General features: G+C 37.3%; 3 protein-coding genes across 4 annotated transcripts in view; all 3 read right to left on the bottom strand.

Moving 5' to 3' along the window:
- Positions 1 to 1,742: 1,742 nt before the first annotated feature.
- Positions 1,743 to 27,877, bottom strand: part of ATZW10 (centromere/kinetochore protein, putative (ZW10)) — a 228,329-nt gene continuing 202,194 nt past the window's right edge. For both annotated transcript variants that reach the window (XM_089800136.1, XM_089800137.1), the window contains one exon: positions 1,743 to 2,459. In XM_089800136.1, coding sequence (XP_089656262.1) covers positions 2,373 to 2,459 — 87 coding nt within the window. In that variant the 3' untranslated portion in view covers positions 1,743 to 2,372. The remainder of the gene's footprint in view (positions 2,460 to 27,877) is intronic.
- LOC149538817 (uncharacterized) lies at positions 5,268 to 22,934 on the bottom strand. Its single transcript, XM_089800228.1, has 6 exons — positions 22,583 to 22,934; positions 22,170 to 22,447; positions 8,216 to 8,317; positions 8,037 to 8,117; positions 6,062 to 6,116; positions 5,268 to 5,569 (listed from the first exon to the last, which is right to left on the bottom strand). The coding sequence occupies exons 1-6, from the start codon at positions 22,932 to 22,934 to the stop codon at positions 5,268 to 5,270; spliced, it is 1,170 nt and encodes a 389-aa protein (XP_089656354.1).
- On the bottom strand, positions 23,024 to 24,337 carry LOC149538816 (uncharacterized). Its single transcript, XM_089800138.1, has 4 exons — positions 24,204 to 24,337; positions 23,849 to 24,081; positions 23,579 to 23,731; positions 23,024 to 23,493 (listed from the first exon to the last, which is right to left on the bottom strand). The coding sequence occupies exons 2-4, from the start codon at positions 24,060 to 24,062 to the stop codon at positions 23,066 to 23,068; spliced, it is 795 nt and encodes a 264-aa protein (XP_089656264.1). The 5' UTR covers positions 24,063 to 24,081; positions 24,204 to 24,337; the 3' UTR covers positions 23,024 to 23,065.

Genomic DNA, 27,877 nt, shown 5'->3' with positions numbered 1-27,877 from the left:
AGCTGCTAACTTTAGCCTCCTTCCACCATAGTTCCAAAAGAGAGATCAGATTAGCATCCACCACATATTATGGAATTTATAGAAACTATGTCGAGCTCCTCACAAAAATGATTAGAGATGTTGATGGGGAGGATATGAGCATTTACTACATGGCAAGAAAATCAATCAGGGGAAATAAAAAATTTGTCTAGTCTTTCCGACAATGTTGTGAAGTCTTTGCATCAATTATTCCATTTGAATACACGATTGTTAGTTGGGCAGTCACATAACCCTGAAAACCCCACAAAGTCCTTGAAATCACTAACAACTTGATTGATCTTTGTAATGCCACCATTTTTTTTTTTGAGAGAGATCATAGATGGCATTGAGATCTACATCCAGTATGATTTGATCATGAGTGGAATTGATGAAATCCAAAAGGGCTTCCCATATTAGACACTTAGGCATAATGAAGATAGGACCATAAGCATTGATGATAACAAAGTAGGAGTTATTAGAGGAGATAGTAATCCTAGCCACACACCAATTTGGATCATGATAGATGATATTTACTAACAATGAGTCCTCTTTCCATAGAAGATCAATGCCTCTCAACACACCTGAGGCGTTTGTGAGGAGACATTTCCGAGGGCAATAATAGTTTTCAAATGCTTCACCTTCCTCTACCAAAAAATTTAGTCTCCTAGAGAAGGATGAGTTGGCTATATAGAGTTGAAGCTGCCTCTTGATGAGGCATCTCATGAAGTAAAATTTTAATTCGAAAATGGATTTTTTTAGTATTATCTATAAAATATATGCTTTATATATATATATATATATATATATATATATATAAAACAAGCTGGTTGGGGATTCAAAGGTTTTGCTTCAATCATGTTTACATTCTTGGAAGTTGACACATAATTAACTTGAAGCTATTGTTTTTTCCATTGAGACCCTGTGACACAAACATCATTTTCTAAATGATCTACCAATTGACCTCATGGACTATATAAATGCATGTGAAAAACAACAATTTTTTCCCTATTTGACCTTCCACACCTTTTTGATGTACCCATTACATACCAAGTTGCAATTGCTAGTGTAAATTATACAATTGAGATTAATAATGTAGTCTTGCATCTTCTTCTAAGTTCTAAATCATTGATTTCAAAAAATGGTTTGCTCAATTCACATAGGGAATGCCTTCAATATAACTATAATGTGCTCTTATATAAATTTAATGTAAATATTATATTCTAGTAAATATTGTATTACCATGAATCAAATAACACTAGAACTTCAAGTTGAAATAAAAGCCAAAACCATGAGACAAATGTTTAACAACTTACAAGAATAGGACATTGATGAGGATGAATTTTAGTTTTATTTATTTCTAATGGAAACATGTCAGCATACATAGATGTTGGCATCTCTACTTTATGTAGCAGATGACAATGCTATGAGGTAGCATAAGTCTAAAATACAAACCTTGGCCAAGCAGCCACCTGCAGGCAGATCCATCCATCAAAGTGTTGAACCTCACACAAATGTGGCTCCAGGGATTTGAACCTTAGCCGATGGCTTTCTATATCACATGCCATCATCCTCACCAATTGAGCTACAATGCTTTGGCAATTTTAGAATTTTCATATGCATAACAGCCATTATATTTCTTTAAGACCAACGTTATAATCAAACACTACATTAATTATATCTTTCATTTCAGAACAATACTTAATACTTACATGAAGGAAAATCTATTGAGTTAAATCTGACTTATAATTACTGGAACTCACTGTGACAACTGAAACCATTTAATGCAGAACACTGGTTCAAATTATGTATATGAAGCGAACCGTTATAAGAAAATATTTCCCTAGGGTTGCCATTAATCAGTGATCACTCAGGGCAAAAGCATTTCCTGATGAATATGCTGAGTTGATTAAATGGAACTAAAAACATGTAAAATGCTGCATAAATTTGACAGAGGAGATTAGATGAGCAGCAAATCTCCTAGAACCTAGAAAAGTAAATGACTAAACTAAGTGATGCAGAAGCCTCCCACATGTAGGCTGTGATCTTTCTGCATGCACAAGGGGGCCACTTGAGCCGATTGGACAGCTACAGTCATAGTAAAAAGGTCAATGAAATGGGCACCATGATGCATTGAGACAATTAAATAATAACATATGATAAACTTGATGTCATTTTGCTTTTCTGCACCTTGTTGCCTTTCAAACTCTGGACACTGCTGCTTGTTTGGAGTTGTCTTTTAATAAGCTGAATTCTACTGGATCACAGAGTTTTAAAAAACCCTGAAACTCAAATCACAGGGATAACTTCTCTCAGTTTACCAGTGGCCAAGTTTTAGCAAGACCTTCAAGATAAACCTACATGAACTCTGTATTTTCAATTCTCTTCAAGCACTCCCTTCTTAGTGTTGTGTCTGAGAAAATTGCTCTAACTAGCTTTTGCACCTGTAACAAAAATATTTCACAGTAAAATAGATTGCAGATAAAAATCTTATAGATAAATTTATCTACGTGACTAAAGTGTTCCATAATGAACATTTATGAAATGAATAATTCGAAAAAAATTTCACATCATCTGTTAATATAAGTATCATAAGCTTTTCTTGTTTTCTAATAAACTAGACATATTAGTCAACTTTCCCATTTTTACCTTTTGTACCCTTTCTTAAAACCTAAACAGCTAGATATTCAGAAGAGTAAAATAACTGGGTATTCAGAAGACCGGCCAACAAAAATACATATTTCGTACCCAGGTGAGAAAAGAACCCAAAGGTAAATATACTTGAAAAAAAAACTCATTGAGATGACTGCAACACGAGCCATTACTAGGCAAATTGATAGAAAAGAAACTCTCCCTTTGAATCAAGGAGAAACATATTAAACATAAATGATGAAGGAAATTGATGGTCTTTAGGTTTTGTAACTATAGGAGAGATTCAAAATTTAAATAGACCTCAAAACAAAAGAACTGTTGCTGCACTTGTTACCACAACATACCATGCTAGTGTAGCTAGCTCAAGACCCCTTTCTTGTTTTAGCTGAGTGGTATCAATTATAAACCCTATTTTTTTCATATTTATTGCATCCAGGTACATTTGTGTCTATGGTTTTAGTTCCCCATGTTATCTCTATGTTTTATGTTTCATACGTTTTTAATTTGAATCTGAACATTAGATTTTTCCAATTTTCATGATAATGTACTTTTTGAATATTTTACCTATTCTATTTGTCCATTTCACCACTTAAAGGGCATGAATCTCCAGATTGTGCCTTTCTCACTTGTTTTTGCTTTAGGTAGAGCTCATCCTTTAGGGATGTAACGGATGTTCCAATTGTCTTTTCAAGGTCAACGATTGAAGGTAAGATCTAGGAGTCTTGGTCTGAGACACAAAATTGTCTAAGCAAGGGAAAAATGGCAAAATGGCCTTTGGGGAGTACCTTGCCCAAACTAAAAATGAATAAGGAAAATTGGGTGATATCCCTTCAAGGACATGATTTGGGGCTATTTGTCATGGCAAAGATTGTGAAAAAGTGCATCCACACAGGTAGAACCAAAAAGTAGTTAAACGACTAAAACAAGGAAAAAGTGAACACCAAAGCACATTTATTGAGTTTGACCCCAGAGTTAAAGGAATGGTTTTTAAGCATGCATCTTGACATGAACTTCTTTGGCATGCACATTCCCAGACATATGCAGATTCCATGTGGAGATACCTCTTTCAAGCATGCATTGCATACTTTTGCCAATTGCTTCTGAAACTCCAGATGCGTGCTTTACAAATCAGCCTATTCAATGAACACATAACCCAAGGCACAAACTTCCTATTTACCTATGATCTTGTCACTCTCAAAACACAACTTTGGAGAAGTAAAATCCTCAAAAGTACACACCTAATCATCCATTTCCATCAAAACAAAAAACATTTAAAAAAACATCAAAAAAAGCACATGACCTTTGTATTGTTATAGATCAGAAAAAAGTTTATTTTGTCACTCCAACTTGGAGTGAAGCAGGAGCATGTGAAGTGTTTGATGAAGGCACTTCATATTTAAAGCTTCGGTTTGTTGGCTTTCAATGTTACAAGATTCAAGAATTGGCAGATTAACAGATTTGCGGATGATTTATTGATTAACAGAGGAACAAATGTGTTCCTTATAAAGAATTACAAGGTCGTTGTTTCTAAAATAAACAACGTAGACTGAAGACGAAATTAGAAACAAAAATGAAGATAGGATAGGAAACATTCCTATCCAGATTGAAAGACGGACTACAGACAAGTAGTTGACCATTATAGAAAGTATTTAACTAAAGAGATAATATCTTAATAAAGATATTAAAGATATTGTCTTAATACCCTCCCTTAATGGTCAACGTACGGATGTTGGAACATTCTGGGATAACTGAGACCCTCCCTGGATCTACAGAATGCTGAAACCAAGAAGTTTTGCTAGAAGAGTGCTATGACTCAAAACAGATTACAAAACTTCGTTTTTGTGGAAAAAACGGTAAAAGCCAGAACCTCACGCAACCTTGCGTATTACAAACAACATGAAATGATTTTTAAGGAGAAAATCAACAAACCCAGAGAAATAGAAATAGATTTAGAAGGCGAAAAATGCAGCTTCACCTTGATCAGGAAGCTTGACAACTTGTGATGTTGGCTGGGAAGCATTTTGCCTTGCTTGGGCAGCCAAACGTTTTCGGCACTCGAACTTCGTATGGCCAAACTTGTGACAGTAATTACACTGTACATTTTGCTTCGTAGAGCCATCCAAGGATTGAGTAGAAGGTTGATGCTGGAAAGACTGAGAAGGCTGATGGTTGCCGATGTTCTGTTGAAAGGATTTTGCAACAAATGCTTGCTTTGAGGAGGTTGTAGAAGCACTGCTACCAAACTGTTGTTTCCAATGATCTTGCTGCAGAAGTTTGGTGCATAATTCTGGAAACTTCAGATCAACATTAGTTGACGTAATGTTGAGTGTTTCTATGAAGTGCTCATAGGACGATGGTAGACTTTTCAGAGTGATGACTACAATATCCTCTTCCTCCATTTTCTGACCAATAGCTTCGAGTTGATCATGGATGTCCTTAATCTTTGTTAGATGCTCTTGCAAGGACACACGTTCATCCATCATAATGGAGAACAGTTGATTCTTCATAAAGAATGCCCGACTCTTGTCACATGTTTCATGTAGCTCCTTCAGATATTTCTAGATTTTTGCAACTGACTTGCCGAAAGGAATTTGCGCTAGCTAATCATTGATAACAGAGAGCTTAAGAAGCATAACAGCCTCTTGATTGCGATCATCAAACTTGTCCTGTTTTGCTTGGTCAGAGGTTGGACGAGTTTTTATGCCTAGAACAAGCTCATCCAAATGACGATACTCGAAGATGGTTAACATGCGCTGCTTCCAGTGGTTATAATTGCGGTCATTGAATCGTAGACTGCTCTCCAACATTAGATTAGTCAAAGATGCCATTTCAAAGAATTCAAGTACAAACTTCAAGACTAAAATGCAACATGCATGGATTTCACGGCAAATTCTTAGCTGACCTAGAAAAAATCGACAGGTACCCAGAGGAACTGATACAAAACCAAGAAAGAATCTGAAGTCGGATTTCAAATCCGTACACTTGAAAAATCGAGGCACAAAAAACAAGGCACCCACAAAAATCTGATGAAGACCCATTTGAGATCTCGAAAAACCCACCAAGAATATGTGTTCATAAAATCTTTTCGAGCCAAAAAGTTAGGGTTTCAAGAAAAAACCAGGTCAGCGGCCATGGAGGTCAGAAACAGTAGAAAAATGGTGGTTGTAAGCAGAACTGTTTGTTTTTTGTTTTCAGAATAGGGGCATCTTGATTGAGACGGTAGTTGGGAAGAAGATTTGATACTAAAACATGGGGATTTTGTTCCTTAAAAATTGCAAGTTTGTTGGTCGCATGACTTCTCAAAACGATCTCAGAAAAAAAGGTGTTAGATAATGATTTGAACCAAAACCATGGATTCCACATGTTTTGGTAGGAAGATACAAGCCCTAGCAACTGCAATGTGAGCCTCCAAATCGCACAGGTGCAGGCTGAAGACGCGAAAATGGAGACTGTAAAAAAAAGACAGTCAAAATGTCTGAAAAAAAATGCGAGCAGAAAAAATGGCTAGAGCAAAAAAAAATCATGATTTTTAGATGTGATGAGGATGTGAGTTGCCAAAAAACAACCTCTAGATCTGCGATTTTCAGCAAATGTTTCTTCTAAAAAAAAACCCTAAAAAAATGAACACGCGAATTCTTCACAAAAACGGAAAACCCTAGTCAGGTTTTTGAGAAATCAGAGAAACAATTCCGAAAATTTTGAAACAAATAATTTAAAAAAGAAATTATAGAATTTTTGAAAAGATTTGAAGTATTAGCTCTAATACCATGTTACAAGATTCAAGAATTGGCAGATTAACAGATTTGTGGATGATTTATTGATTAATAGAGGAACAAATGTGTTCCTTATAAAGAATTACAAGGACGTTGTTTCTTTTCTAAAAGAAACAATATAGATTGAAAACGAAATTAGAAACAAAACTAAAGACAGGATAGGAACATTCCTATCTGGACTGAAGACAAAAGAGACAGGATAGGAAACGTTCCTATCTAGATTGAAAAACGGACTACAGACAAGTAGTTGACCATTATAGAAAGTATTTAACTAAGGAGATAATATCTTAATATTCAGGAGATTGGAGGCATGCTACACAAGGTTTTCCTCATCCTTTCTCATCATTGTAAGACACCACTGAGGTTGGCATTGATTCCATATACATAGTTATGTTCTTGATGTGTAAAACACTAAGGTTTCAAAGGCAGTTTCAAGTTTTGATGAGGTCTGAAGAAGATGTTGCCCTTCTAGAGTCTTGCTCTCCTATCTCATTCTTCAGCAGTCCCCTATGGTATAGTGCCATAAAATTTTCTGCATTCATATGCCAGGGTTTTGTCCTTTCATAAGGGTTGGAGGCTTTGTTTCTCACAATTTCCATGGGCTGATTTTGGCACCCATGATTACATCAGTCTTTCACACGGATGAAAACAATGGTTTGTATGGCTTTACATAGAAGTTTCTTCAGCAGTTTGTTGTGGCTTCCATAATCAGGTTTGTGTTGGTATTTCTAAATCTTTGTTGCTGATTTTTCAAATTGTTAACAGGGGTTTTGTGCAGCATTTTTGCGTCAGTTTTCTAGCATTTACAACACACTTTTTAGCCATTTCCAACTCCAACTCAACAGTTTTAGTATTAAATTGTAGGGAAGCAAGGGTTTCATTCAGAAACGGTGTTTGAAGAACATGTTGTAAAATCAAAAGCAGGACAGCAGATTTTCAAAAAGAACAAGGGACAGTGGATTAGTAGAGTGGACTTCTTTTTCTGTTTCTACCCAATGCCAAGAATTGGTTTTGGCATGCACATACATGACATAGAAAGAAGAGAAAATTGTAACTTTGATGAACAGGTAGCGCAAGTTTAAAGTTTGATGATCAGGGCGTACGAGTTCACCATTCAATGCATAATGTGAGCCTCTATACAAAAATTACAGGACATGTGAAAATTCTATTGGGACATTCTATATGCTAACTGCATTTAAAAGCATAAATGTTCCAGCAAAATTATTCATTGATGTCTAGCTATATTTCCTGAAAAAATTAGAGAACGCAGATATTAAGTTGTACAATCTCATAGATGCATCTAGTATAAGAGTGTTGGGAGTTGCATACCTCGGTCAAGAATATATTTTTCCAGAAATGATTAAGAAAAACAAAGTGATAATTATGCTCATGGGTAAATCTACCATCAACAGTAATGTACCCACAACAATCCACGCAACCTTTATCTGAAATGGCATGAGCTGAGAAGGGTCAAAGGAAGAGTTATTAGTTTTAACCAGGGCTTCCTGCTCATCCTTTCGTCTTCAGGAATTTCTTCACAGCTTTATCAGATATTTTGCGTTTATTGAAGAACTTCATTCCCCTCAAAGGAGTTACCTCCATTGTGACCTTTTCATCAATGGTTAACTCCTTGCCGGATAGTGAAATGGCACCATTCTCCCAATCTTGAACAAAGATCTGCATCACATTTCTGTCATACACATGTAATTTCTCCACATAAGGAGCAACCCCTCCCTTCCTCAACTTTCTTCAAACCTCTTCATCCCTCCTCCAACCCTCACAATGGCAGGTTTTAATCGCTTCAGATTCCCCCCCGCTCCCCACGCCTCATCCCCCCGTCCTCCCCCTCCCACACAAACACCCTGTCTAAACTTAGTCTTTAACAATAAGTTGCACAAGGTGTTAGATGTGAGAAAAACCCAATGATAGAGTGGGTGCAAAAATGGAAAAATGAAAATGCATTTATTAGGCAAAACTATGATGCTTGTTTTTTGAGCACTGGAAAAAGGGGATTGTTGGCCATCCCCAATGTGTCCCTAGCACATCCAGCAGTCCCCTTGGTGTTTCCAGGATGTGCACTAAGAAAGGAGACATTATTGGAATGTTGGGAAAATATCCCCAAGGCATCCCCCATCCCCAGACGGGAAGGGGACAAGGGTTAAAAATGCAGGGGAGGCATCATTGCATACCACTAAATAAATATAAGTAGCAATTTGGTATGTTGAATGAAATGCAAAGGGGGATATTTTCAGTGCATCCTCAATCACTGCAAGTATGTCATTCCCCATACTTTTGGCCTGGTTCAATTGCTTCATTGCTTGCTTCCTAAGTGATATGATTGGGAGTGACTAAATGGTAGATTGGTTTTTCACATTCCTAATATTGGTAGTGTTTCAAGTGTTACCAGTTGATATCTGACATTTAAGAAGATGGAAAGGAAACTGTGCTAATGCATGTTTTTTGTAAATAATTTTTCAGAAAAGCCACAAAGGAACAATTTCTTTATCATATATCTTTCTTCTAGTTCTCATTTTAATAGCCAGATTCTTGTTGCTTTCTATACATTGGCAAAACAACAAAATCATTTTCAGTTTTGGAATTCTATTGTTTTGATTTTTAGGCCATGGTATGGATGCATGCATCTCCATGTTCTAAAATGTTATGATAAGCCTGTTGGTTCCCAAAACCACAGATCGGAAATCCAAGAGCTTTGCTAATTCTCTAATAGGATTACTCAATCAGTTTTGGCCAACAAATGGGAATAACCTCCTAATTCAATTCCCTTCCACTTTAGACTTCGCTAAACCTACATGGGTGAACCTTCATCTTAAACCCTAATCACTTGGTTCAAAGCTTTTCTATAGTGAATTTAGACTTTGTGAGTTCTTAAGTAGGCAAAATCCTGAAACTCAATCAAATAAAAGTTATATGAATGCCTTGATACGTTTACTTGTGAAATGAATATTATTTAATGAAAGCAATAGTGTTTATGAGTTATGGATATGGCGGAATATTGAACTTCAAGGCCTCAAACATCAACCCACTTTCACGAAACAAATTGCAGACCAGTCCCTTATCCATCCTTGGGTAAATAAAGTAAAACTTTCTCCAGGTCCTTATATACAACCCTAAGAAATAGTTCTATACCATCCACTACTTTATATGCTGAAGCTTCAATTGCAACATAACCCCTAGTCTAATTGAATTTAATTCCTTTGGGAAAACCAATTAGACAAAATTCACATAGACAACATTTCATATGCAAATTTTAATAATCAAAGACTTGTATTGAAATCAACTTCTTTACCATTAGTAGCAATTAATTTTAAAATAAATAATCACAGGCAATAAAACTGAACAAAGTATTTGAACTTCGGTTTTCAAGATGAATAAAGAAAGCAAGGTTCTTGCATTAATTTTGAAAAATGAGTACAAAAACTCTCTGCTTCATTTACAATTTTCAATCTTCCACAACTGCATCTATGCCCTTTTTAATCTATCTTTGCCTTGTTTTCTTCTGATTGCTCCTTTTTTTTATTCCAATACGAGCCTTACTTATATCTTAATAATAAAGGAGATTAACTTTTCAAATTGAAAACATACTTCTATTATAAATAAATTGCACTTCTTCCATATATAATTAATTTTTAATTATATATATTTAAATTATCCAACCGCCCCTTTCAAATTTAACCTTTCTTGATCGGTCATGATTATGTGTCCATGTCATTTGGTGAATTTACCTTCATTTGCTATTGCTCAACTGGGTGTAGATTATTCTCCAAACAGTTCCCAACCGTTTGAACGTTCAACGCACTTATCAGGATTTCAAATTTGTAATTAAAATATGCATCAATAACCTCCCTTCTCGTGTCTCTACGTTAAGAGAATTTCCTCATCACTGTTATTTGTCATTCCTTATGCACTCCTTTATGATCTTCGGATTCTGTGATGGTTCCTATGATGCATATTGTTCCATTAAGACTCTCAAAACATTATATTGTTGCCAAAGGTTGACTTCATACTCCAAAATGAAGTTGCTTGTAATGATGGTCGGGAATTGACTTTAACAAGGTTTTTGAAACATTTGATCGCTGCCAGTGATGCTTTCTATTTGTTATCTTCATTGCTGCATGTGTGTGCCATGTGATGGAGCCTAAAATTTCTAGTCTCCATTTTTTGACTTTTTTCCATCCTTTACACCATTTATGTCATGTCTATTAATCATTTACATTTCTATAGTTTTAAGCATGCCAAAGTATCACAAGTGGCTGAATTTGTGCAAGCAAGAACATGTTGATAGTAGGTTCAAACGATGATTAAGTTAACATGAAAAGTTTAATGCTCTCAAATTAATCCATTGGTCGCATGTGCACTCAATACCCTGGCATTATAAGAGGACTTCTTTGTCATAGTTTCACCAGATGCTAATACCAGCTATCTAAACAGCAAACTCAAAACCCATTTTAAAAAAACTGCACGTATTTGATTTTGCTTGTTGCCATTTGTATTTCTGCCATTGGTCTTGAAATCTGGATAATGAGGTATTCAGGATTGACATTTTCCAACTAGATCATAACTATATGCACTAGCCCTCTTGTTGGCTGTGGCATACTTTTCCATTCACGGAGACTGTGGCATATGTTCGTCAGAGGTAGCATATGAGGAATTGCTACATTTATATGTAATTGCCTACACCAAGAGTGCAACAGTGGTAGATATAAAAATCACAACAGAAGTATATACGTTTTGAAGCACAATACCATCACAAATACAATCATTCCAATTCACCGAGATCTCATATTTGTGTGGAGCAATGCAATCATTAGGAGGGTGCTTCTTTGAATGATTTTACTATACCATCTTTTCCCTATGCTGTTGAGACATCAACGGCAGGATGAACTGAGGAGGATAAGCGACAATATTTTACCAGAATATATAGATGGCTGCTACAATACACATAGATAATATAGAAAAATGAATTCAATATAGGTTCAGGATTGAACATTGGGCAACTTCTTTTTTCATCTTGTTTAATATGAAATGTCTTCTTCACTAGTATGCATCTACGAAAGGAATATTGGAGTGGGCTCAAAATGGAAACAATAGATGGAATGATAGACGCAAGGACTGGATGCTTACAATATGCAAGAGGGGCATTTTCTCATCCACGGCAATGACCAATTAACTTGTTTTTGACAATACAAAGGAGTCGCTGGAATCCACGTCACATGGTTGAAGTATATATTGTGATGATGTGAGAACACGAGTATATAGCAATTGGAAGAATACTAGGGATTCTGAAATGAAGTTACAGGAGGTCAAATCATGCCCACGATCATATCTCTGCCATCTATACAGTGCAATGATAACCTGGAGATTAAAAGAAAACACACTCGTGGATTTTATCACCCTCAGAAACGATGATTCATAGACACAAAGGCATGGATATATTAAGTGAAGAAGGATAACATGCTAAGAACTGAACCATATTACATCCAGGTATCAACCACAGAGGAGCCACCGTTGAAGAACAAAAACTTTTAAAACAGAGATAGGTATTGGGAAAACTTTTAAAGCATGTGAAGAATCGCCCTCATCGTCTACTCCAGGTGTAATGTAAAAAATACACAGAACAAGCACGTGACTTGATTTAACATGAATCAATGAAGAAAAGAAACCTCATCGTAGGAGTCAAAAGATTATTAAGAAATAATTTCCAAAGAGAAAGTTAACAATTCTTATTTTTCAAGAAAAGAGTTAATAGAAAATTAATAAAATAGAAATGGCGCCATTATTATTTTAAAGAAGTATTGCTTTTCATACTCTCTAAAGTAAGCAAGAAGCTTACGTTTATTGGTTATATGTTATGAAGCGTCATGTTTCTTAGAGGAAACTTTACACCTTTTCACTCTCCTATAAATGAGAGACGTTGAAACATTGTAAGACATTTCGGACATTCACATTCATATTCTGAAGAAGCATTTTATATTATTTGTATGGAGGAATAAGGGTTATATTATGACATTGTAATATAAATTCACTTATTTTATTTTTATAATAAAATAAAAAGTCTTTTGTTTATTTTTAAATGGCATGGAGAATTAAATTGCAGATGAGTCATCCTTCGTAATTTTTTTTGGAATTTTGTATACAATTTAAATGTCAGATAAGTGGATGTGGTCATTTAGCATTTTAAATTTGATCATCGCAGATATTGTGAAATATTAAATCGTTTCCATATCTTTGTCCAGTTTGTCTCCCTACCAGAGGAGTTGAAGCTCAATCTCGACTAATTTAAGACTGCGTAATATTTGGTCTATCACATCTTGATTATTTAATTGTTGGCAGTATAAGTGCATAAGAACTTTATGAAGTTGTATGTGAAAATTCACTGAAGTTCTCTATTGCCCGAATGAGCAGAGGCACTGGTCTTTCTATTATTGAAGTCAAAAAATCTATATATTCTTTCTATTAGCGCTCAGGGTGGAGTAGTACTGGGATGGGTGACATCCCGGGAAGTCCCGGTGCTTCACCCCTGTGAGCATCACCTAGATCCAATGAGTGCTAAGTGTTCCATTTATTCTCATGAGAGATGGATTCGTGTTGAATCACTACTCATGAAACATGGGTCATCGAGTTTGACTCAAAATCACACATTTAAATCCTGATATTCACATCACAATCAGATCTATTATTAAAACCTTATACAATTCATTCAATTCACACTTAGCATCCAATTTCAGTTTCATCGAGTTCAATGACCTTGCTAGTCGGAGAACTCCAAAGCTTAAATTCGCTTTAGAAAAGCTCTGAACCAAGTAATCAGGTTCGAGGAGGTCTACCTAACTAGGTGTAGCGGAGCCTAAAGTGTAGGGGAATCAAAGTGATTCTCGTTTGTTGGCCAGAACTGATTGCAGAATCCTATTGGAAAAGTGGCAAGCTCTTGGATTTCAAATCTGCAGTTTTGGGAACCAACACCATGTATGCGTATATTTTCTTCATACGGCGACTTACTTTACAGAGATCTGTTTGCTGAAACCTTGTCTCCATGCATTTCAGCATTCATATAAAAATCATCAACACAATTAAATGGTGTCTTTCTTGCATAGCGATTATCATCCTGAAATGACTATGACCCTATTTCTATGTTCCCCCAAGTTTCCGAGATGGGGACGGTAGGGGACAGCGGAACGGGTCTTCGGGACGTCAAATTTTTTTGCCGATTTTGGGGATGGGGGGGACAGCAAACGGGGACGGCAAAAGTGACATTTTTGTTTTTTTTAAAAAAATTTTGTGTGTTAAAAAATTGGGGATGGATGCAAGTCCCAATGAAGTCCCCAGGACGGGGACGTCCCTGTCCCCGAAATGCTGGCTTTTTTGGGGGGGGGGATGTGTCCCTGGTGAACATAGCCCTATTTTGACTATTTCTGCTGTAAACAATTCACTGCACACCCTGGCAGTCTTTATGTATTTAGAAAACTTTCATCATTTTTTGAATATGTCATTTAGTGATGTCTGGCTCATCTAACTAATTCACGGCATCATATTCAACTCTCTTTTAACTCTTGGGCACATCATATTTCCATTTTGTACTTCTGCTCTTGTATGTTCGATTCTGCTGTATATAGTTTTTGAGCTCTATCATTTTCTCAATGCTAGAAACACACGATTATTCCTGTAGTAGTTTTATTAATATGTGTGGTTTTTCTGTAGTCACATTCGACATTACTACATCCTGTCGCTCCATTTGCTCGATAATAGCATATACTGAATGCTGGCTTTCAATATTACTCATTCAAACATGTCTCCACTCTGTTTGACGTTGCTGCTTCTGCCTGTGTGTCATCATATCAATATGTATACAGATTTGGTTTGCAGTAGTTCCAAAGCAGTAAGTGGCTCCTTATATGCTGATGTGGCAAGACTGCTATTAAACCAATGTTTCTTTATTTTGTCTCATGAATGTTATTTTAATGACAGATCATTCGTATTGGTATCCATACATACTAGCATCCATTGCTCTTAGAGTTCCTTCAATGTTTATGCTCTAAGCTAAACAGACTTTCACACTGAATCATTCATTACTGCTATTTTTTTCTCATAGACCAAGTTCTTGTATAACACAATCACTCTCTGTTTATTCAAACATAATTACTTCCATGTAATCATCATTGTTGCTATTAATAATAAAGTCTCGATGTAGTTGAGTTGCTGTCCATAATATATAGCTGGCTTATTAATCAAACTTCTTATATAATCATGTAATCATGTAGTCTTAATTTTTTATCTTCAGCTTTATATTTTTATTGATAATGAAATCAATACTATGTCCTGTATATTCAAGCTGTGTATGCATTTTCTGATTATATCTTTGCCTTTGACATCTGTGATTATATGTCCATCTCAAACATTATTCTACAAATGGAGGCCCCACTTTTCCAAATTAGGGCTCCATCAATGGCTCTTGTCGAGGACATATGCCCCTTGTGGGCATAATGAGATTCTAGCTCTCTCTGGAGAAGCAGATCATATTTAACATGATGCCAAGTGAAACTGGGTGGCCCTAGGGCCCCCAAAGTGAACATTAATCCTTTCTTCTGTCAAACACCTGATTCTGATCATGTAACACTTTGAATCTCCTAAATATGATATTATATCGTTCCTTTTCCTTATCAACAAGAGTATTTGAAAATAGACAAATTTCAGAATCATTTACCCCCAACATCTGATCCCTTATTGTATCTGATGCATCATCCTTATGGATAATAATTATTGGTTATGCTTCATGAATGTAGTCTTTGGTAACCAACTTATGTTTTGAGAGATAATTAGATACACTCTGGCCTCTGCTGAATGGAGAATCCCTATGCATTTGATCAGTCATGCAGCCATCTAGATTAATTTTCTCTGTTTTGATGTCTTCTTGCACACAATTGCTCTATCTCTATACTCCTAATGTTGTTTCTCCTCACAAATAAGTTCTGAAGATAGCCCATATTCAGGAAATATTTCTTCTATTTCATCAAGAATCTGATCAGATTGGACATTTGGATAATTTACAAAACTATTTTTCAACACATTCTCGTCATTGTGCCTGTCCGATTCAATCTCATCTTCACATGTTTAATATAAATTATGCTCGTAGGATGAACTGAAGAGTATATCACGAGTTCTATCAACTTCACAATTATCACTACGCCTGCTATTTTCATCACAATGCTGATGGACTTGATTGCACAGAAAATCCTCTTCAAATAATGGATTCAAGAATATAGAGAACTCAAACACATCTTTTTCTGCTTCCTCTTCAAAGAATGAATTCAAGAACATATAGAATTCAGGCATACCTGTAGGTATGTGATTGATTATTGAGAGGGGGGGTGCATTAGTAATCACAAAATTCAACTTTTATCTTTAGTTTATTCCTTTCACACAATTTACCGATAAGATCCAGATATACCTATAGTGTTGTTATTGGTTAAACAAACAAACAATATAAACATCAAACAATTGTAACACTAGAATTTATCTTGTGGAAATCCGATTAGGGTGAAAACCACGGTGTAAGAATGGTGCCCACAAAATAAAGTACTCTTTTTGAATAGGCTCTATTAGGAGCTTGCCCAATTAAGGGTTACAAAACATTGTTAAGTGTACCTTGTTACAGGATTTCCCTCTAGATCTATTAGGATCTTTACTCTGCTAGGAGTAACCTTGTTAAAGGATTTTAACACTCTAATCTAAGAATGTCAACTTGTTAGAGCCTTTACAATAGACCAATTAAGATCACCCTTCCAAGGGATTTAGACTGCTACAATGGTGAGAAAGTAACAGAAATAATAATGATCTATAATTTGGACTGCCTTGCTATATCGTATCCGATGAAGCTCATCTACATAACAACATACCATTCACTATTCTTCTTTCTTCTCTCTTTGCTCCAATAGCACTGTTCCTCTTTTCAGCAGCTATTATCTCTTCCCTCTTTCCTTATTCTCATTCTCCTTTTTTATCCTTGCAAACCCTAAACCTAAACTTTATGATCTCAAAGACATCTTCTTCATTCATGTAGAAACTCATCAAACAATCCCATAACACTTAACCTAATACTTGACTTTACTTTCCAGACTAACTGATAAAAGATAACTTCACCGATAAGCCATAAGTTTTCGACAAGATAATCTATCACTTAAAATTGTTCTCATCTACCATTCCAACTATTACTCAATAAGATACCTTATGTTCTTCTTGGCTCTTGTAATAAACTGTACTAGTGATATGGTAACAAAATGAAATAATAAGTGAATTAGTTGACATCAATGACAAACAATATAACTGATTAATGAACATTTTATAGCTTCCTGTAGTCCATCAACAACTTGTTAATCAGTTATGCCAACAATACCTTCATGAGAGCTTTTATCTGGATCATCAGGTGTACCATTCCATAAGATATCAGCAAATTGTATACCTTTACTAAATTCATCCTTTTGAGAATCGTCATCTGCTTGATTAACAAAACTGATATCTTCATTATCATTACCTCCTTAAAGTTCCTCTTGTTCATATACCGTATGCAGTTCTATTTCATTATCACTATTTGATTCCTAGTAGTTATCATCTCCTTCATCTAGTACCCCCTATTTATACATTGATCCATTAACTTGTTTACTGTGGTAAATTGAGAAAAAAAAAGGACTATTTCTCTCAACATGTTTTTGATACTCTGTCAAGCGTGGGTAATGAAGGCCGATACTTACTTCTAGTTGAATCCTATGCCAAAAGAAGCAATCAAATTTGCGACTTTGCACTTGAAGGGAGTGGCGCATGAATGGTGGCATCACAACACCATCACATTGGGGCATGATCAAATAACTACTTACACGAAATTCATTAAGAGATTGATAAAGTGATTTGATGGTAAAGATTTGGAACTCAATTTCAAAGATTTGGCACAGCTAAGACAAACTGGATCGGTCAACCAGTACATTGCGGAATTTCAGAAACTCTCTGTTTTGGTCATGGACATTTTTGAAAGAAGACGGATAGTGCTCTTTATGGACAGACTGATAGAACCACTGATAGGTTGGGTCAAAGGGTTCAATCCTGTCACTCTGTCGGAGGCTATTAAGAAGGCATGGAGCATGGCATCATCATCGACATCATCGTCTCGAAGTTACTCACCCCAAACTGTTGGTGTTTTCGAGGGACAGAGATAATAAACCTCCACCTAGGAAGCTGTCATTGGACGAAGCTACCAGACAAGAACTCCAAAGGAAGAAATTATGTTTCAACTGCAAGGGACCGTGGGAACCTAGCTACAAATACCTCGAGAAAGGAAAAATACACTACATTGAGGTCATGTCCGATGATGAAGATGCAAAGAAAGAAACACTTGCCGAAGACAACTAACATCACGATGACACCAACATGGTTAGTCTGAACCGTATGAAAAGAATTGCAGCTTTGGTATGGCACGGAGAAACTATTGCCCTAGCAGGTAACCCGAGGTGCACAGTTTTTCTTGTACGGGGTACCCTTCAAGGACAAAGGGTTACGGTGATGTTGGATAGCGGAGCTACTCTAAACTTCATAAACTCATCTCTGGTGAAGTGAAGAGGTCTACCTACAGAGACACACCCAAGATTTTAGGTCAAGGTTGCCGGAGGCATTCTTCTGCCCTATACACACCTTGTTCCTCAGCTAAGTATCACAATGGCGAATCACACAGTGACCAAGGATTTCTTCATAGTGGACCTTGATGACATGGAGGTTATTCTAGGCATACAGTGGATGGAGACACTTGATGAATACACTTAGAGCTTCAAACAGATGGATTTCACTTTTGTTGTCAATGGGAAGAAGGTTGTTCTTCGCAGAATGGCAAATGAGGGTCCGAAGGAAGTTTTCGTGCATTAGATGGAGGCCATTTTTTGGCATGATGACATTGCGTGGGTTGCATATTGTTTTGTCTCGACGAAACCTATAAAGGGGCAACAAACATCTCCATAGGATGATGATCTCCAGGATATTTTGAGTAAACATGATAAAGTTTTCATTGACATTCCTCCTGGCATACCGCCTCATCGAGGGTTTGAACATACAATCGAGTTGGAAGCAGGAGCCAAGCCAGTCATAACCACACTGTATCATCACCCCAAGAAGTTCAAAGATGAGATCGAAAAGACAATTTAGGAACTGCTAGAGAAAGGATGGATCTGCCCCAGTTCTAGCCCTTTCATGTCATCTGTGGTATTGGTCAAAAAGGACAGGACGATGCGCATGTGTGTGACCTACCGTGCGTTGAACAAAAAAACAATAAAAATAGATATTCCATCCCAAGGATAGATGAGTTGCTGGATGAATTACATGGCGCAGTCTATTTTTCAAAAATAGATCTCTATTCCGAATACCATCAAATCCGTACGAGGGAAGAAGACAGAGAAAAGACGGCCTTCCATTGTCACTATGGACATTATGAGTTTTTGGTCATGCCGTTCGGATTGACAAATGCACTTGCTATATTCCAATCATGCATGAATTGCATTTTCAACAAACAATTGCGTAAGTACTTATTGGTATTTTTTGATGATCTTATTTATAGCAGGGGAAGGGAGGAGTACTTGAAGCATCTGAATGAAGTCCTGAGGATCATGGAGGAGCAGTCTTTGTTTGCCAAGCAATCCAAGTGTGAATTTGGTATGATAGAAATATTGTACCTGGGGTATGTTGTCAGTAAATACGGAGTTCAAGTTCATCAGGAGAAGATTCAAGCTATCCTTGATTGTCCTATCCCAAAATCACTCTCGAAATGGCGAGGATTTCCAGACTGTGCAATTACTACTGGAGGTTCGTTAAAGGATTCTGTCAGCTCAGCGCACCCTTAGCGGATCTGACAAGGGGTCTTTCCAATGGAATGAAAAGACACAACTCACTTTTGATAAGCTGAAAGAGGCAATGAGCACTTGTCCCGTACTTGCATTACCTAACTTCACTCGACCGTTCATTTTGGAGTGCGATGTGTCTAGAGAAGGCATTGGTGCGATACTGATGCAAGATAGACACCCCATAGCTTATGAGAGCAAGAAGCTTACGTAGATAGAATGTCTATATTCCATCTACAACAAAGAGATGTTGGCCATCGTACATGCACTAACCAAGTTTAGGCAATATCTAGTCGGTGTCAAGTTTGTCGTCCGTACGGATCACAATAGTTTGAGATATTTTCTAGAGCAATGGGACTTGAACAAGAGGCAACAAAAATGGGTAAGTAAGGTTCAAGCTTTTGATTTTGACATTGAAAATGTGAAAGAAAAGAATAATGTGGTTGTAGATGCCTTGCTTAGGAAACCCGCCAATTGCTCACTAAACCAGATTTTAGCTCACTAGAAGGCACATCTATTGGTACAATACTCCAAAAACACATTTTCCTGTGACCTAATGAATGGCAACACCCAAGATAATTAGTACGGAGTGGTGGATGACATCATCTACTATAAGAATTGGATATTTTTGGTGTCGGAATCCAAATTGAAGTAGAAAATCTTGAAGGAAGTACATGACTAACCCCTGCGAGGACACTCAGGTTTCCTCAAAACTTGCAAAAGTCTTTGGGAGAGGTTTTTATGGAAAGGCCTTAAAGGGGACGTGTTGTAGTATTTAAGAGAGTGTGCAGTCTGCCAGCAGAACAAGTCCGAACATACTCTACCTATCGGGTTACTACAACCTCTGCTAATTCCAGAACATAAGTGGGAAAGTATATCGATGGATTTCATAATAGGGCTTCCCAAGGTGAACGGAAAGGATTGTATTTTTGTGGTGGTTGACAGATTGACAAAGTATGCATATTTCTTTGCCATCCCTCCGATTTTCAGGTTGCACAAGTTGCCAACCTGTTTTTTAGAGAAGTCTTTCGTCTGCATGGATTACCCCAAAACATTGTTAGTGATCGGGATGGGCGATTCATCAATATCTTCTGGACCGAATTGTTTCAGAAGGCAAGGATAGAATTATTGCCAAGTACTAGTTACTGCCCGCAGACAGACGGACAAATGGAGATTGTGAACAAATGGCTCGAAGGTTACCTTCGGAACTACATCTCGGCACAACAACAAGCATGGGTCAAATGGTTACGTCTAGGGGAATATTGCTGCAATACCACATACCACATGTCCATCAGAATGACACCATTCAAAGCTCTGTACGGGTACGAACCCCTCTCCTTCATTGACATAGTTCTAGGTGACAGCCGCACACCAAGGGCGAGGGACTGGCTTCAGGAGGGATAGGACATACTGAGATGCTTGAAAAAAAACCTACAGGAGGCACAAAATCAACGGAAGATGTATGTTGATAGACACAGAATGGAGAGGAGTTTCGAAGTAGGGGATTTGGTCTATCTTTGGCTCTAGCCATACCAACAATCTTCATTGAAGGAAAAGGGAAAATAAAAATTGAAGCCAGGATTTTTTGGCCCCTACTGTGTAGTTTGTCGTGTTGGTGAAGTCGCGTACAAACTAAAACTCCCAAAGGGAAGCCGTATTCATAACGTTTTCCATGTTTCATGCCTGAAGAAGGCCGTAGGGCAAAATGTCACGACAGCCACAGACCTTCCACCACTCAATGGAGGAAAGCTCGTATTGGAGTCAGCCGAGATCATTGAAGTACGTGAGAAGACTCTGGGAATCGCACGGTGAAGAAATATCTGGTGCATTGGAAACACTTGCCATTGGACAACGCGACGTGGGAAGGCGAGCACATTCTCCAGCACCCAGCATAACATTTGCTTGAGGCCAAGCAAAATTTGGGACGAGAGGACTGTAATGTTCCTATTATAAAATAAATCATTTATCAAACTATTGTAATGGGCCGATTGATTTTATGTATCTCGGACCCATTCTTATTTTGTTTCCGTAGTTTGTGCCGCCGTCGGCTATCTTTGTACACCCTCAGAAAGTTTTCCCCAATAGCTATTTAAGCCAAAGTAACAAGAATCGGAATCGGTAAGGCCGAATCGAATCGTGAATCGGCAATGAATCGGCGATGAATCGGCAAATTTGAAAAAGCCCTTTAAATTTAAAGATTTTAACAATTTAAAACTTATTTCATGCACCCTTTATTGAATATAACTTAAACACACTATAACATCATCAAATAGAAGTTAAAACTTAACATACATAAACATGGAACATAAAATCCATCACATATGTAACTATGTTATCTAAAATGTAAATTGTAGGCTAGCTGAAGTAAATAGAAATCAAATGATCAAAATGATTTAAATCATAGAATGTATGTAAGATGATCCATAAGACATCAAATCATAAATGTATGTAAGAATCTAAGATAAAGATCCATGAAAGTTTGAAACATATGTCTATCAATGATTCAGTATCAATATCTGTAAACAAAATATAAAAACAAGGCTCCAGCTCAAGCCTCAGACTCATAGTCATCATCATCATCCTGAAGCTCGGTTGCAACCTCAGCCTCAGCCTCTGAGTATCCAGTCTGCCTAGTAGCAAGGCGTCTAATGTAGGTCCTAGAGGACCGCCGAGCCATATCTCCCGCATGTAAGATGGGCTCATGAACGTCGCTAGGGCCTGTGCCTGTGCGTGCATGTGTGCGTCTACCAATGCCTAAAGAACGTGCTCTAGCTGCCTCAGCCTCTATATCCACCTGGTCAACCCACACACGGTCTTCCTCAGTGAAGACTGGATCCACAACCTCTGTGAGCCACTCTAATTCTGGATCAATCTCCTCCAGAATGATCGGAGAGGAGTCAGTGCCCAAAATTTGTCTGATCCTATGACGGAGGTTGTAATGAACAAAGACAATATCATTCAACTTCTGCAATGTCAACCTATTTCTCCTCTTCGAATGGATGTGCTCGAACATGGACCAATTGCGCTCACATCCAGAAGCGCTGCTTGGCTGACTCAGAATACGAATGGCAATTTTTTGAAGTTTTGGGGTTGTGGCCCCAAACATTTGCCACCATCTATCTGCAATAAGGGAAAATTTGAAAATAGAAACAATTAGTCTCATTTACAAATTACAAGTTAACTCTAAAATTACATAATCAACTTTAAGATTAGAATCTAGATTCATGAACATTGAATATATTATTTAATTTTTACCTGGCTGTAGTGTTGTCTGAGCATTTATGGCCATCTTGCCAGAGAAAAGTGGCCCCTCTTTATTGTTGAACTGGTCTAGCTCAACAATCGCAGCTGCGCTATCTTCATCGCTACTCAACCTCTGAATCACTGTGTATAAGCCAGTGAGAACCTCCGCATCCGCCTTGAACTCAGGACGGAAACGATATGCCGGATTCAGAAAGTAAGCTGCTGCATGGATGGGTCGATGGAGCTGATTCTGCCATCTCCTATCGATGATGTCCCAAATAGGGCCATACCTCTCCTGCACTCCTACATATTGGGCTCTGATGGCCTCCTTGGCCCTATCCATGCCCTCATAAATGTAGCCCATAGAGGGCTTCTCCCCATCAGCAGTTCGTAGCAAAGCTACAAGGGGCTCAGTGACTTACATATAAAGTAAAACAAAAAACTTGAGTCAAAACTTAAATATAAAATAATATAACTTAAAGTAAAAGTAAAATACTAAATGTTAAATTGCAATAAATTTACCTGCAGGATTTCTCTAGCGGGTTTCCAAAAACCATCCTCATCAAATATGCAATCCGCCACATCTATCCCTATAGTGGTCATAGCATAGGAAGAGGAAATCCACTCCCGCCCAACAAACATGCTCCTTAATTCATCCCTTGATGTCAACAAGGACTGCAAGGTGATGAAATTCGAGGCAAACCTCGTGATACCTGGGCGAGCTAACTCTTTGCCTTTTGTGTACTTCCTCATTGTGCTAAGGACAAATGAATGATTATAAATGAATTTGCATATGTTTTTTGCCCTTTCCACACATGACTTGACAAACTCAAGTTTGCCAATTTCCTCCAACATGAGGTCAATGCAATGTGCCGCACAAGGGTACCAAAATATGGTGGGGTGCCTCTCCATCAAAAGTTTACCTACAACAATTTTAAGTCAATTAGAAATTCAAATTTCAAAATTCAAATAAATTTATTTTCAAAACTTGAAAAGTTAAAAGTTTACCTGCAGCAACATAACTTGCTGCATTATCCGTCACCACCTGGATCACATTTTGTTCTCCCACCTCTGCTATGACTTCCTCAATAGCCTCACATAAGTATGTGGCATTTTTTACATGTGCGGAAGCATCAATGGGTTTGATGAACATGGTATATCCTACAAGTAACAAAACAACGAATTAGAATATTAAAATTAAATGGATCATCAACAAATTAGCATTCAACAAATCAAAATTTACAATTATGTATGTAGGAAAGTAGAATGATCAATTACCTCCACAGGATACAAGAAAATTGAGGAGTGTTCTATTCCTCCTATCTGTCCAACCATTAGTCATGATGGTGCAACCCTTTGCAATCCACTCCTTTCGGTTCTCCTCGAGCTCAACCCTCATGTCCTCTACCATCTCATCCAAGAGGTATCCGCTCAACTCAGCCTCAGTTGGGGCTTTAAACCCCGAACCACAAATAGCAACCGCGTCTATCATGTTCTGCCAATAAGGAGCCCTGTCACAAATAAAAATTTAGATGTCAAAGACTCAAATTATAAAACAAGTAAATATAATTAAAGTTTTACTTTTACTTTTAATTTTAACTTTAAAGAAAACAACGAAAAAGGAATCAATTACCTGGCTGCAATAAATGGAATGTTGCAAAAGTACCAAAATTTGCATACTCCTTTCTGGCAGCATCATGAATTTCCTTGTTCAAACCCATGCCCTCAAGTGTGGGTTGGGAACCAGGAGTAGTGCGGGGCACAAAGTAACTATCCATTCTGTTTTTCCGCACTCTAGGCTGCAATAGGTTGGTGTGGGACTCTGTCTCAGTATGTGACCGACTAGCACTAGCACGAGCAGAAGAACTAGGATAAAAAGGAGGCCTAGAAGAACCCTCTCCAACACAACCTACAGATGCAGAAGCTGATGCAGATGCAGATGTGGATGCGGCCGCAGATGCGGATGCGGGAACATGGGAGCCAATACCATTTAACCCTTCAAGTTGCATTTTCCTATTGGCTTTGTCTTTTTCAATTTTTTCTAATGCCAAGCAAGTGCGTTTTGCCTCAGGAGTTTGGTGAGTGCAAATTGTAACATCGTGTCCAGGTATAGCAGCAATGTGGTATTTCAATCTATAAATACCCCCAGAAGTTATTTTTTCTTTACAAAAAATACATTTTGTTTGATATTTGGTTCTTCCAGGAAACTCTTCGTTATATTTCCAACATTCATCTTTTCTATCCATTGCGAATTTGCAAAAAATGAAAGCAAAGGCTGCTGCAATAAAAATTTATATGTAAAATATCAAAGTTTGAAGCTAATAAAAGCTACAAAACAACAAACCCTAGTTTGCAACTTAGTAAAAATAAAGAACATTCAACATCTAAACTAAAAATCTTGAAAACTATAAAAATTTAACAAAAAATGCATAATACACTAACATGCAAAAAAAAAAAAGAGCACTTACCTCTTGCAAATGAGTTGAGGAGTGTTGAGATTGGCTCCCTAATGCTCCCAATGCAATTGATGGCCTCCCCAAATAGATTGCTGATCTCTTTTGTGCTCTTTCTTCTTGCCGGTTAGAAACCTATGGCTTTTCTTTTCTCTTCTTCTCTCTCACTTTTCCTCTCTTCTACTCATGTTAAACAAATAGAAGGCCCTTTAGGGTTATAACAAAGAGAATAGGTCAAAAACAAAGTAAAAAAAACAAGCAATTTTTTTAAATTTTACAACTCTATACTTTATTGGCCGCGGGCGATTCATGCCGATTTTTCCAGGCGATTCATGCGATTTTTTGTATGAATCGCCTGAATCGGCGATTCAGGCGATTCACCTGAAGAAATCGGCAATGGCGATTTTCGACTCTAAAAAAAATCGCCACTGTTGAATCTAATCGCCGATTCAGGCGATTTTATGGCGATTCTCATTACTCTGATTTAAGCACAGCTTAGAAGCAGTCTTTAGGTATGTTTTTGGATTATTTTTTATGTACTGCGAATTCTTGTTGGAGTTCTGGATTGTCCGCCATTTCAGAAGTGAAAGATCTTCCCTATTTGGCCTATGTGGTTTCAGTGGGATTCAACCCTCACCCTATTCCGTTGTTGCATGTATTACTTCGCTCAGATTTGGCAAATTGGAGCATCATCTTTTGCAGATATTAATTGAAGGATTATTTGTATTCAAGTCTCTATTATTGTCTGGAGTTCATCTAAATTTGTTGTTATTTTTGTATGAACAAAATCGCTGTCATTGTTGTGGTTGTATCACTTACAACACATACTAATGATTGTCCCTCCTCCAAACTTCCATACTACCCTTCATTTGCACCATACGGCCTAAAACATACCTCCACCGTATGGCCTAAAACACACTTTCATCGTACGGCCTTTTGATTTCTACCGTATAGAAGTCACCTTGACACACCCACCATATAGCTCCTACTTCTTCATTGTACGACCCTCCTATGGATATCGTATGGCCTCTCCTGCACATTGCTTCAACAACGTACGAACTTCTTGATAGCAACTTCGTACTTTCTCTACTTTTCTCCACCGTACGGACCCCATTGCCTTGTACGGCTGATCTTTTCATTCGTGTACTAGTTATTCAAGCTTCATCTCCGCTAGTTATCCAGTTCTCTATACTTGGGAACATCACATTGTGATCATCTTTCACGTCCAATGTTACTCTCTGGCTACCTTCATTGCACTTTGTCTCTGAATATCATGTGTTCCTTGCTTGTATATATTTGTTTGTTTGTATCATGACTTGTAATGTCCCCTTCTTGGGACAATAGAAAATTTAAAGACGTACTCAAAAAATATTATAATTGACTTTGAGAGCATGGATTAAAATTATAAGAGGTCAATTTAATATTATAAGGTGGGCTAAAGGTGACAAGGAGGGATAAGACAAAAAGCCAAGAGGAAAGTCAAAGAGTCACAGCTTTGTGGGTTAAAAGGAGAGAGGCTCATTCTTTCAGATATGATTGATTTATGATTTAGCTTTTAGTTTCTCTCTTGCCAGAGTTATTCAAAAAGCTTTAGCTTTCAGCCAGTGTGAGGACATAGCCTCTCGTGTTGGTAGACAGTGAACGCAAACCCATTGTCTGTGGAGATGTCACATTAGGTGTCTTGTGCGGGTTACAGGTTCTTCTCTTAGTGTTCCAATCTGAATGTAAAATTGTGTTTAAGATTGGATTTTGAATGCTGGTTATTGTATTGCTATTGTATAATGCATAAACATGTTTTAAGAAATTTTCTGAGAGTTTACTGGTTTTATACTATTGGTTTGTAACGCATTCTTATATGCTTGAATTCTAAATGATATTTTGAGAACGAAATCAGGTTAATATCCATTTGGTATATTTTAGTGGTATGAGCTGGTCTTCCTGCCAACTTGTAAAGTTATAAGAGAGACAAATTTTTATAAGGATTTATCAGAAACATTTTTTAAGTTGAGGGGAAATATTTGGAGTTGACGAGACTGAATTTTGGGTATACATTTGTTTGGGCCCATCTACTTAGAATACTGGAAAACCATTACAAATGGTGCAGAAAGAGATTCTGTAAATGGTCAGCAAAGTGGGGGAATGTTTCAAATTATTCATTTGCCATGAATGGTTGGGAAAGAAAATATTGTTGTCATATATCTTATGACCTATTGCAAGGTTGTTAAAGAGTACAAAGACAAAATCTCTATAGTTTTCAATACTCTTCTATTGGAGGCGATTCATAGTTGCCGAGTTGGGATATATCAGTCTAACTACGCGGCAGCTAAAAATCTTGGAGAAAGGAAAAATCACTTCTAGAATCTGCAAAGAAACAGGTGACTAGAATCATTTGCTAGCACAGGATGACAACCCTATGGAGTGTTTGGACGTAGCCTCAAACCCCTTTTTGTTTAACTCTCGGTAGAATCATTGATGAATGAGCTCCTTCTACTATTCACATAACTATAAGGTGCTCGGATGTGGAATATTAGTTTCAGAAGAATAGAGCATAGGTATGATGCATTTCACAAAAGTGATTGAGTTGGCATTGGAGGGACACGAATCAAATACAAACTGAGAAATATAAAACCATGAGACACCTAGCCAGGTGATGGTGTTATCACTGTTAGGTGTTGGGTTTGAACAGGGATTGATTGTTTGGAAATACAGCGAATTCTCAAGTCTCCATTGGGCTCTCCAACAGTAGAACTATGTAACGAGAATTAGTAGGAGTCCATTGCTCATGCCTACATATGCTTAGGTGATCGGGATTGTCACCACAGAGATGCCTGTGGCCTGGGAATTCCATACAATA

This window comes from Cupressus sempervirens, chromosome 9, assembly GCF_028749045.1.
Source record: "Cupressus sempervirens isolate cs-2001-9-10 chromosome 9, ASM2874904v1, whole genome shotgun sequence".
Taxonomy (NCBI): Eukaryota; Viridiplantae; Streptophyta; class Pinopsida; order Cupressales; family Cupressaceae; genus Cupressus; species Cupressus sempervirens.
The sequence above is the reverse complement of the archived record's forward strand: the minus strand, read 5'-3'. Positions and strand labels throughout refer to the sequence as shown.

What these genes read in the sequence shown, in the direction of transcription:
- LOC149538817 (XM_089800228.1), bottom strand. Translation starts at nt 22,934, where the DNA reads ATGGGCTACATTTATGAGGGCATGGATAGGGCCAAGGAGGCCATCAGA. An exon ending in TAAAACCTGCCATTGTGAGG is followed by an intron (nt 8,118 to 8,215) that starts GTTGGAGGAGGG and finishes AATGTGATGCAG; the next exon opens with ATCTTTGTTCAAGATTGGGA. An exon ending in ATGAAAAGGTCACAATGGAG is followed by an intron (nt 6,117 to 8,036) that starts GTAACTCCTTTG and finishes TTTTTTTTACAG; the next exon opens with TCTCCATTTTCGCGTCTTCA.
- LOC149538816 (XM_089800138.1), bottom strand. Translation starts at nt 24,062, where the DNA reads ATGATAGACGCGGTTGCTATTTGTGGTTCGGGGTTTAAAGCCCCAACT. An exon ending in TTTTCTTGTATCCTGTGGAG is followed by an intron (nt 23,732 to 23,848) that starts GTAATTGATCAT and finishes TGTTACTTGTAG; the next exon opens with GATATACCATGTTCATCAAA. An exon ending in AGCAAGTTATGTTGCTGCAG is followed by an intron (nt 23,494 to 23,578) that starts GTAAACTTTTAA and finishes AAATTGTTGTAG; the next exon opens with GTAAACTTTTGATGGAGAGG.